The 11966-nt window shown below is 42.5% G+C and overlaps 1 protein-coding gene across 1 annotated transcript in view; it reads right to left on the reverse strand.

The window, feature by feature from the left end:
* LOC101166523 (arf-GAP with SH3 domain, ANK repeat and PH domain-containing protein 2) overlaps window positions 1-11672 on the reverse strand; it is a 52226-nt gene extending 40554 nt beyond the window's left edge. The window contains exon 1 of the mRNA XM_004084002.4: window positions 11401-11672. Coding sequence (XP_004084050.1) covers window positions 11401-11526 — 126 coding nt within the window. The 5' untranslated portion in view covers window positions 11527-11672. The remainder of the gene's footprint in view (window positions 1-11400) is intronic.
* Between the last annotated feature and the right edge of the window lie 294 nt (window positions 11673-11966).

Here is an 11966-nt window from a genome sequence, read left to right on the forward strand (position 1 = left end):
TGATGATTTGTTTGGCTCTGCTTGTGTAGCGAGAGCTGGCAATGTCCTCTAGGCTGGGCAGGAGGGAGCCAGTGATTTTCTGGGCCGAGTTGATCACCCTCTGCAGCGCTTTCCTGTCTGGGGCCGAGCATCCTGCACACCAGGCTGTGATGCAGTACGTCAGGATGCTCTCTATGGTGAAGGTCACCAGCAGCTTTTTCTCCAGGTTGTTCCTCCTGAGTATTCACAGGAAGTGGAGACGCTGCTGGGCCTTCCCTACTGTCGCTGTGGTGTTTGCAGTCCAGGAGAGGTCCTCAGTGATCTGCACACCCAGGTAGCGGATAGACCGGTCCCTCTCCACGCTCACCCCATTTATATGCAGTGGGGGTGGGTCCACTCTCCCCTTCCTGAAGTCCAGGATTACTTCTCTGGTCTTTGATGTGTTCAGGTGGAGGTTGTTTCCTGAACACCACTTTCCCAGTCTACTGACCTCATCCCTGTAGTGGGACTCATTTTCCCCTGAGCTGAACCCGACCACAGCGGTGTCATCAGTGAATTTGATGATGGAGTTGCTCGGTTAGGTCGAGGTGCAGTCAGATGTGTAGAGCATGTAGAGGAGTGGGCTCAGTTCACATCCTTGGGGTGATCCTGTGTTGAGGGTTATTGTGGAGGAGATATGGGGTCCAAATCTGACAGACTGAGCGTTCTGACAAAAAGTCTTTAATCCATGTTCACATGGGGGAAGAAAGGCCCAGGTGAAGCAGTTTCTCTGAAATGGATGTCTGGGATGATGTTGTTGAAGGCTGAGCTGAAATCCAAAAAGTGAGGCAGTGAGGGCAACTGGCCTGTAGTCGTTGAGACTGTCAGCTACTGGCGTTTTGGGAACCGGAATTATGGTGGAGGTTTTGAGGCAGGCTGGGATGCTGCATTGTTCCAAGGACTGATTTAGTATTTTGGTGAAGACCTCTGCTAATTGATCGGCGCATGCACTAAGTACTTTGCCTGGTATTCCGTCGGGCCTGTTGCCCTCTGTGTGTCAAACCTGGCAAAGAAGGGGTTTAGCTCTCCTGCCAGAGAGGCATCCACACCAGTGGGCACTGTGTTGCTGCTCCTTTGTTTTGTGATGTGGTTTATTCCTTTCCACATCTTCCTGTGGTTGTTGTCAGTGAAGTGGTCTTTGATCCTCTTTTTGTAGGCCATCTTGGCCTCCTTAATGCCTCTTTTTAGGGCGGATCTGGCTGCGTTGTATTGAAGCCAGTCTGTGTCCCTTGATCTGAAGGCGGTGTTCAGTTTTGTTAGAAGGGATTTTACTTCACTGGTCATCCATGGTTTCTGGTTATGGAATATTCTGATCATTTTTTACACGGTCACATTGCTTATGCAGTTGTTGATGTAGGTAAGGACTGCGTTCGTGTGATCTTATAGATTTTGGCTGTAGAATGTGTCCCAGAGTGTGTTTGAAAAGCAGTCCTGCAGTTGTGGGAGGGCAGCTTCGGGCCAGATCAGTATTGTCTTTGTTTGCCTTCTTAGGGAGGTGTAGGTGATGGTGAGGGACAAGCAGAGGTGATCTGAGCAAGCCAGGTGGGGGTAGGGTATGACTTTGTAGGCATGTTTGATGTTGGAGTAAACATGTTGGAGTAAACATGGTCTTAAGTGTTTTCTCCTCTGGTGGTAAACTTCACATACTGTGTGAATTTGGGGAGCACTGTTTTAAGACGTGCTTGGTTGATAGTTAGCAGGAGGTTTAGAGCGTGCTAGTGTTAGCATCTGGTGGTATGTAAACAGCTAGCACTAGAACAGCTGTAAATTCCCTCAGGAGATAGAAGGGCCTGCATAAGATGGCTAGAGCCTCCAAGTCTGAGGAACAGTGTCTTTCAGTGACTCTGCTGTTGCTCCACCACTCGTCGTAAACACAAAGCCCACCTCCTCTGCTCTTACCCGAGCTGTGGTCTCTGTCCTGACGATGTAGCATCCGGCCCGCCAGCTCAATCGCGGCGGCAGGTATGCACGGTTGTAGCCATGATTCGGGGAAGACAATCAGGCTGCAGTTCCGTGTGAAGCTATTTTTGGCTGTTTGTAATTCCAGTTTGTCCATCTTGTTTATATTGGACCTCGCATTTAAGAGGAGGAGGCTTGGAATTGCGGGTCTGTGCGGTTGTTTATGTAGCTTAGTATCTGGGCCAGCCCGGCACCCTCGCTTCTGCTTCCTCTATCTCCTCCATTTTCGCCGCTTGCCAGGTGGGCTGACCATCCACAGAGATTCCAGTAGCCTCGCTATTTCCTTTGGGATGTTGTGGCGCTGCTGAAAGTTCTTTGTTACTGGCCGAGTGTGTCTCAGACCAAGGTCTATCAGGTATTGGCGGTGGTAGATAAAATCGGCGTAGCAAAATTCCGAAAGTAAATGAAATGCAAACAACAAAACAAAAAGCCATGCTGGAGAGCTAAGAGACGCTGCACTCGCGTGCGCCACCATCTTACTATATGTATGCTTTCCCTCCAGGTTTCTTACACCCTGCAGTTATGTGCTGGGTTGTTTCAGGTGCCTCTTTGCACAGCCTACACCTTGGGTCTTGTCTGATGTAGTATATCTGAGTCTCTACTGTATCGCTCTGGTGCTCAGGGCTTGTTCCTGAGCTGCCAGGATGAGTGTTTCAGTGCTGTCCTGTAGGCCAGGCCTTTCTAGCCATTGGTAGGACTTCTTGATATCAGCCACTTCAGTTATGGTCCGGTGGTACATCCCATGCAGGGGTTTATCCTCCCATGAGGATCTGTCCTCCAGCACTCTGCTGTCCATTGCCTGAGACATTCACTGAGCACATTGTCAGTTGGGGCCTTGAGCTTGATGTATTCATGCATCTTGGATGTTTCATCCAGGATTGTGGCTTCCACACCCACTAGCCCTCGGCCTCCTTCCTTGCGTCTAGCATACAGTCTCAGGGTGCTGAAATCGGGATGGAACCCTCCATGCATGGTGAGAAGCTTTCGTGTGTTAACATCCATGCTCTGTATCTCTTCCTTTGGCCATCTTATTATTCCTGCAGGGTATCTGTTAACAGGCAGTGCGTGGCTGTTTATTGACCGGGTCTTATTTTTGTCATTGAGCTGGCTTCTCAAGACTTGATTTACTCGTTGGATGTATTTAGCTGTTGCAGCTTTTCCTTGTTGCCTGTTGAGTTTCCTATGAAGGCTCTCAGAGTCCTGTTGATGTTGTACAGCTCCAAGCATTCGGTGATCCACGTGTGTGGCATTGAGTCATAGGCTTTCTTGTAATCAATCCAGGCAGTGCACAGGTTGGTGTGTCGTGACCTGCAGTCTTGAGCGAATGTTCTGTCAACCAGGAGTTGGTGTTTGGCTCCTCTGGAGTCTCTACTAATGCCTTTCTGTGTGTTGCTCATGTATTGATCCATGTGCCTAATTATCTTGGTTGCAATGATGCCTGACATGAGCTTCCTTGTTGTGGAAAGACAGCTTATTGGCCGGTAGTTGGATGGGACTGCACCCTTTGAAGGATCTGAGGGATCCTACTGGATCAGGATCATTCGCTCTTCAGTTAGACATTTGGGGTGAGTCGCATCTCTTAGCAGCTGGTTCATTTGTGCTGCCAGGCGCTCATGGGGTGCAGTGAGTTTCCTTAGGCAGTAGGGATGTATCATGTCAGGTTTTCATACCTGAGACTCTTTCTTGGATGTCTGCCACTGTGATGGTTACTGGGTTCTGTTCAGGGAGGTTGCTATGTTCTTTTCTCAGAGAGACCAGCCACTGGGCATTGCTGTTATGTGCTGTCTCTTCCTCCCATATACTTTTCCAGTACTATTCAGTTTCTAGCCTTGGTGGGTCTGCTCTGCTGTTTTGACCCTGCCACTGAGCGTACACTTTCAAAGGTTGAGTTACGAACAGCCTGTTAATCCGTCTGGCTTCATTGTCTCTTATGTACCTCTTTAGGCGGCTGCCCAACGCTAGGAGCCTTTGTTTGACAGTTACCAGTGCTTCAGGTATGGGCATCTGGCTGTATCTCTTAGGCCAGGGGTGGGCAACCGCATGCGGCTCTTTCATCAATGTGCTGCAGCTCTCTTTGGTTTTGTAAAATAACTATCATCAGTTATTTTCAGTGGCAGTGGCGATCTCATAGGGGACATGAGCGCCCCCCCCAAAAAAAACTACGACTAAAACCACCCAATTAATTAAATTTGCGTTAGGGCGGCCCTACTATCCTGTCAACTTGCTGCTACGATTACCATATGTTGCACTGTCTCTGTGGAACACGCTGGAGGGGGGGGTTGCACGCCGGGTGAAACAACAAACATCGAATGTGTATATACATACAAATATATACACACATATATATATACGTATATGTATATATATGTATCTATCTGTATATATACGTACGTACGTAAGTACATACGTACATACGTACATACGTACATACATACATACATACATACATACATACATACATACATACATACATACATACATACATACATACATACATATAAAACAAAAGATACAAGTACAAGCACATAACTTCTGAGTACAAAAGTCATAACCTACAGGTATACAACTAAAGTCACAAGTACAAAACGTAACTCCTATTTCTAGCTCCATACTAAACCTGTCTCAGTACACAGACTACTTCCAGCCACTGACAAAAAAAAGAGGCAGGTACAGAAAATATCAACAATTGAATTGTTGCTCACTGTTGCAACACTGACAAGTTCTCCACCTGTATTTTTGTACTTAATTCCAAACTTAAACCCTCTCTCTTTTATACCTTAATTTTTTCCAACTGAATAAATAAACTGAATTCAAACCCAGTTGTCTTAAAACTTAGAGGAAACATCCTTTTACAAAAACATTTGCTAGAATAGTTCTGTTCTTAAGCTTCTGTCCAAAGTCACCCAAATTACCCATGATGCTTCACAGAAGAATTACAGTATAAGTAACTGGAGTTTCCTGTTTGATCAAACAAAAAGAGTTTACAACAAACTAAAGATCACAAATAGATTTCTCCTGAAGGCCTTTTTAGAAGTGTCGTCTTGTAGCTTTGTAAAAACTGGATTCAGAGGATCGAGTCAGAAATAAGTTAGCCGTGTCTCTTAAAGAGCAAACAAGTCCAGGCATGGGGAGACAGAAGGAATGAAGAAACAAGCATGTTCAGTAATGATATGAAGACACAGAGGCTGAGGTTCTGCACCTTAGAATTGAATTTAGACTTCTTTATGGCCTCAGGTCCACTGGGAGGGATTGCCCCAGCATGCACCAGAAAGACATGGACTGCAGTGTGTAATGAACTAAACTTTTTCCTCAGGTTTTACTCCCTGATTAAATATTTATCCCCGACTAAAAATATTTAGGACAGCTGGAGTGCTTTACAAAAAAATGCACATAAAGTAAACACAAATGCGTGCAGAATAAAGAAGTTAACAAATTCAGAATAAAATTATGAAGCCAAAAAAAAAGGTTTAATCATCTAAATGATGAGTACTTAGGTTAAAATGTCAAATCCACCAACATGGATTAAAACCGATGCAAATCTACAACTGCAAAACAGTAATTTATATCAAGAACGAATAACATTAACAAAAAATGAAACAGAAACAACACAATAAACAATAACAAAATGATTATTACATATAAGAAAAAGACAAACTGACACAAAGCAGTTCAAAACAAAAACAATTATCGGTCAGAAAAACGACAGAAAATTCATAAAATAAACACAAAGCGTTATTAAACCAACACACTAAGACACATAATCACAAAAACACACAAACTTCACACACAGACAAAAACCAACCATCAAAATAAACATATCATTTAAAAAACTGAAACAAAAATCCTACGAGTAACAGTAACTGAATCTGTAATCCAACATTTTAGTGGCAGACATATTCTGGCCTTGTTTTTGAAACACTTAGTTGTTCCAAGTGTGTTGTTGGAAACAACATTTTCTATTTGAGTTGTTGGTAGAAATCATGCTTCATACCTGGAAGTCTGGAATTCTACAAAAAAAATCTAAGGCTACTTTTCACACTGCAGGGCTTAATGCTCAATTCCGATTTTTTGAAAATATTAAATTTTTTTACAAGGCTGTTCACGTTTCCAATTAAATGTGAACTTTTGTGATCTCCTGTGTGACCATGAGATGACCCAGTAGTGACCCGTATGCGCAGAATGGTACTCAACGGAGAACAACGTCGCTGTTGTTTGCGGAAGTAGCTAACGTTAACAATGGATGTCAACAACATTGTTGTCATCAGCGGAGCCCTTTTTGCATTATTAAATTCATTTTCACAAAGGAGCCAGCACAATTACAATCTTCTCATTTTAAGAAGGCATTGGAGCCAGGATCGTCTGGACCCCCTGTTGTGGAATGGGGACGTGTATGTGGTGGGGCCGCGTGCATGTGTGTGTGTAAGAGAGAGGAAAGAGCGCGTGCAGCGCAGGAGGGAGTGACGGGGGTTGTGGGGGCGCGCATTCATGTTGTGTATTACGGAGGAAGGAGAACGGTAATAAAAGAATGCTCCCCCCAGAATAAATGCTGTTGACGCTCTGGAGAATCTAAGGGTCCGGTCCCCTGCGCTTCTGACCACGGTCGGAAAGGGGAAAGGTTTAACACCACGCCCGGCCATTTTGCTGGAAATGTTTTCAAAACCGCCCGGTTGCGATAAGAGCCCTTGAGTTTGGCCTAAATACAGTATAGCTGTCAACCCAAATATTAATCCAATCGGTGACCTCGCTTCCCTTCCACTGACTGGTCTCAGCAGCATCGTCCGCCATGGTTGATGTTTATGTTCTCATTCCCGCCTACTTCAACGCAGAAGTATGACGTTTGTAGCGTATCGATGACGTACGGGTCGGATTCATGTGGCCTGGCCGTTCAGACGGAGGTCGCATTTGAAAAGATCGGATACGTATCGGATTCAGGACCACATACCCAAGTGGCCTGGGTTGCATTTGAAAAGATCAGATCTGTGTCGTTCAGACTGTCATGAAAAGATCAGATATAGGACGCATAGGGGCAAAAAACTCGGAATTGGGTCGTTTAAGCCTGCAGTGTGAACGTAGCCTAAGTAGTGAGGAATGATCACCTGCTCTGTTTCTATCAGAGTTTCTAAAAATAAAATTCTGTATGCAAAGTTATATCTATCTAAATATCTTGAAATACATAAAGTAATCTCAAAAAACAGTCTTCCAAAGAATATTTGGTTTTATTAACATAGCAAAAACATGGCTTTATATTTTGAATCTAATTTTCATTTAGCAAAAAGTTCATAGAAGCAAAAAATATATCACTGAACCATTTTTGCATGTATTTATGTGTGAAATAAACAACATGCTACGGAACTCAGTTAGTGAGTCAGAAAATCTAAATGCTTTTAAATACTAGAACTTATATGAATACTATAGTTTAAATTCCTGTTCCTGTACTATAGTAAACTATTGGTTTATTTATGTACTGTAATTTTTTTCTTTTTATGTGACATTATCTTGTGTCTGCTTGTGTATAGTGTGCAGTCATATTTCTGCCCCTAAAATGAGAATGAAACACAGTTTTAACTAAACATTTTTGAAACTGCCATCAAAATGTACAGCTTTGAAAGTACAGTGGTCCCACTCATCATTCATAGAAGTTATAACCTAAGTATAACCTCCAAAAAATCATTGTGATGTCATTGTGTAAACACAAAATTACAAACGAACATACAATCATTGGCCACTTTATTAGGCAAATTAACACAAAATTTCTAATCAGCCAATCACATGGCAGCAACTTAATGCATTTAGGCATGTAGACGTGTTGATGACGATCAGCTGCAGTTTAAACCGGGCATCAAATAGGGGAAAAGGGTGATTAGAATCAATGAGCACTACATATCTGTGTGTGATTTACGTTACTGTTTACTAAAATCATGAATTAATGTTTTCTGATGATGATCAATCATAAATATGCACACTGAGCCTTTTTTGAACAGCTCTACACTCACAAAACTACAAGATCTCAGTGAGAAGCAGCTTGTTTTGTTGTTATGGGACATGAACTTCTTAGCTTTTACTTAGGATGGGAACTGAACTGAAACTATGTGCCATGTTGCTGCCAGTATCATACAAAAACGTGGATTGCTGTGCGTTGCAGCAGCTCATATAAGAACAAGTCAAACAGTGCAGCTTCACAGCAGCTAATGCACGGAGCATCAGCCAAAATGCTGTTTGCAAAGCGGGCCAAAGTTCTGCAGAACCTCCCAGCAATAGATCCTAGTTCAGAAACCTGATGGATCAGAGTGATGAGTACAACGCTCTGAAAAAAGGCCAACGTTGTGACGATGAGCGGTGAAAGCCGTGTTTACTTCCACAACAGAAAGTGAACATTTGTGAACAGCAGTATAGTTTCATGCTAAGAAAGAGCCCTACAGATGCAATAGTTTCTGTGAGGATGTTGATAGAGAAGGTCAGAGAAGGTCAGAGAGCTACACTGTGTCTTTGTAGATCTGGAGAAAGCAGAGAGGAACTGTGGAATTAAGTCTGGAGTGACAGAAAAGTATGTTAGAGCAGTGCAGGACATGTATGAGGGCTGTAGGACAGTGGTGGGGTGTGCTTTAGGGGTGACAGAGGAGTTCAAGGTGGGGGTGGGATTACAATAGGGATCAGCTCTGAGCTACTTCCTGTTTGCAGTGGTGATGGACAGACTGACAGATGAGATTAGACAGGAATCACCATGGACTTTGATGTTTGCAAATTTGTCACTATAAGCTGCTACAATGTTCATGCATGCTATTTTTGGGTTCATCTTATCACACATGACATACTGTCTCACTACCTGGTCACAGACAAACGAATCAGCATTAAAACCTCTGGAGTCACTTTACAAACAATAACATCCTAGGTAAAAATCCATTAAGACATCATCACTGTGACATTTTACAAAAACAAACTGTTAAGCTGGAAGAACATCCTTAAGTATACAAAACTATGCCAGTTTTATAAAAGCATCAATGGTCTGTCATCCCCTCCACTCAGTCAGTTTGTTAAAATGAGATCCTTTCCCAAAGAGACATGAGGGTCGGTTCGTCAAGACTGTATAGTTCCTCTGTGGAGAAGTGCCTTCAGCCTGAGCGCCTTCTCCATCACAGCACCACAAGAGTTCCTCATGTAATTACAGACCTCACCACATACACTTTGTTTAAAAAGCACCTAGAAAACCGGTTCATACCACAACAAACATGTCCACGTTGAACTGTATTAATCGTCTGCCCCTCCTTGTCCGATCTGTCACCCACTGTGTCACACTATGTTTTTATTACTTATATGTATTTTAAATGACTTTTTTTATTGTATATGAATATTTTCTATTAAGATATTTAATTGACATTTTGATGTCTGGCGACTTCAGATAAAAAATAGCCTTTGGGCTGATTCTGCCACATTGCAGCCATGCTTTGAATGACCACTGTCCCTGTTAAATAAACAAATATTGAAAGAAATATTGATATTGACAAAATAGATATTGTGATATGTAGCGAGAGCAGGGAAAGGGGGGGGGGGGGCTAGAGAGGTGGAGGTTTGCCCTGGAAAGGAGAAGAATGAAGGTTAGCTGCAGTAAGATGGAGTACATGTATGTGACTGAGAGAAACCCAAAAGGAGGAGTGAAGTTACAGCGAGAAGAGATAAAGAAGGTGGAGGAAATGAAGTATCTATGGTCAACAGTCCAGAGGAATGGAGAGTGTGGAAAAGAAGTGAGACAGGCAGGTTGGGGGGTGGAGAACGTGGTAGGTGTGATGTCATATCGAATTGTACATTTTAATATTGATTTCTAAATGGCAAATTGTATTTTCATAGACCAAGCCAGGATTGCATATTGATTTGTCAATTGAAAACTGCTCATTACTTTGTATTATGAATCAAAAAAACTTCTATACCTTAGTTCACCTTATGGGTTGTAGTTTGTACCGAACAAGTACAATCTTTTCCAAATTGCATTTTTTCATCTGCTCCTGATTCACCACGATTTGAATAAGGTAATACTCAGAAACACAATTTTCATTTTAATTTCTTTATGACTATTCTACCAAATAAGCTCAAATTCAAAGTTGAAACTTGAAGAAAAATTAGTATTCTATTTCTTATTTTTTTAGTATTTATATCATGTTTAATGTAAATATTTTCATCAAGCAAACATTCAACCTTGATTTTGTTTTTTTCAATATGTCTAAATAGGCTAAATATAATTCTTAATTATAATAATTTATCAATTTTTACATGTGTTTTTTACATATTTCTTAAATTTATATAATTTTCAACTTCTCTTTGATAAAAAAAGAAAATTACACATATAAACATGTTGAGAATGGAGAATACATTTTCCTTATTTGAAATTGAAATGTTAGGGTTCAGGACAGCTACGTCGCAATACAAAGTCATAAAAAAACAGGAATTTGTTTGTATTTAATTGCTTTTTGAAATAATGTAACTGGATAAAAAAGAATATATGATATTGTAAAAATGTCATCGGTTTGATTTTTAGTTTTTGTGCGACTGCCATTTGAACCAATTCAGTAGAATGGCCCATTTAGGTCCTCCATCATGAGAAAAATGCTACAATAACTTGTTTAAAACACCATTTTCATCAGAGTGGGTTTTTTAAGGGTATATATTTCGGGCGGCACCCACAAGAGTGAAGAGGAGTGAAAGGTGGAGCTTCAGAGATCAAGTTGTCTTACTTAGCTGCAAAAACATCAGAAAAAATAAGCTGCGCAAAAACTAATATTACATTAAAAATGTGTTATTTAGTGCCAAAGGTAATATATTATATGGACATACAGTATTTTAATCTAAAAGGCTTAAGAAAAGCATGATATAGGCCCCCTACAGACAGATGTTGGTGAGTTTACTTTCCCTGGCAAACATGGGAGATGTATTGATTGTAGTCTATTATTTAGAGAAATCAGTTGTTGGTTTGACTCTGAGTCTCTTCCAAACTCCTAACTGACGTTTTGGGCCGAATCAAACCTTTTTAACCAACCAGTGGGTGACTGTTCCAGACAGAACTGCAAACCAGAGAAACACACAACTTTAGTTCTGTGTGAGTATTTCAAAGTCTGCTAACTCACGGCTGAGTTACAAAAGCAGAACAGGGAGTTGCAGCAGGAGGAAGTGTGCGCGCAGTGAGCGCGTTCCTCTTTCTGAAAAGGGTCCGGCAGAGCCTCCCTTTACCTCTAAGGCAAACTCAGGAAGTGGATTCATGTCAACAATAAATACCTGTCATAACACAAATAAACAAAGTCAGCCTCCAAACGTCAGACTTTTTCTGATTCTCCCTTCACGTCTGACCTGGACCTGAATGCTTGGTCCCGGACTGAACTGCCTCGCTCGAGCCGCCGGTAGAGTCTAGGAGGCGATAAGGAAACGTTTGGAGCTTACCTCCTCCAGAGCGATCACTGTGCTCCTGCATTCCGGCATTCGGGTGGTGAAGCTGGAGGTGGTGGGAGCTTTGAAGTCCTCATTGGTCTCCGCCACAAAGTCTGAGACGCTGATCGAGTCCGGCATCGCGAACTGTAGCCGAAGCCGGCAGAGACGCTGCGCTGCTGGATCTCTCCGGAGCTGACAGGAAGCAGCGCGCAGCCCAGGTGAGCCGCGTCACACTCGTGCGTCCTGCCGCCGCCTCACCTGGGCACGCGCAGACGTGGGCTGGGAAAGAGGAACCTCCGTCTTGGACTCTGACGTATTTGACTCCAGAAGTGAGAAAAGACAAAACCAAGGTTTTAAAAATAGCATGTCATCCTTAACATTTGCACCAGTGATCTAAAAATTCAACCTTATGACGCTGAAGTTAGCTTCCGATTCGCGAGGGGACTAAAGAAACATTCCGCTGCATTTTTCGCACTAAGACCACCCTAAAACCGGGTCCTGTTCAAAAACCGCATGACCTGGACTGCTCAAACCTGGATTAAATTATAATTAAGATAGTAAAGAACATAACAAACACT

The sequence above is a fragment of the Oryzias latipes genome, chromosome 24 (genome assembly GCF_002234675.1).
Source record: "Oryzias latipes chromosome 24, ASM223467v1".
Taxonomy (NCBI): domain Eukaryota; kingdom Metazoa; phylum Chordata; class Actinopteri; order Beloniformes; family Adrianichthyidae; genus Oryzias; species Oryzias latipes.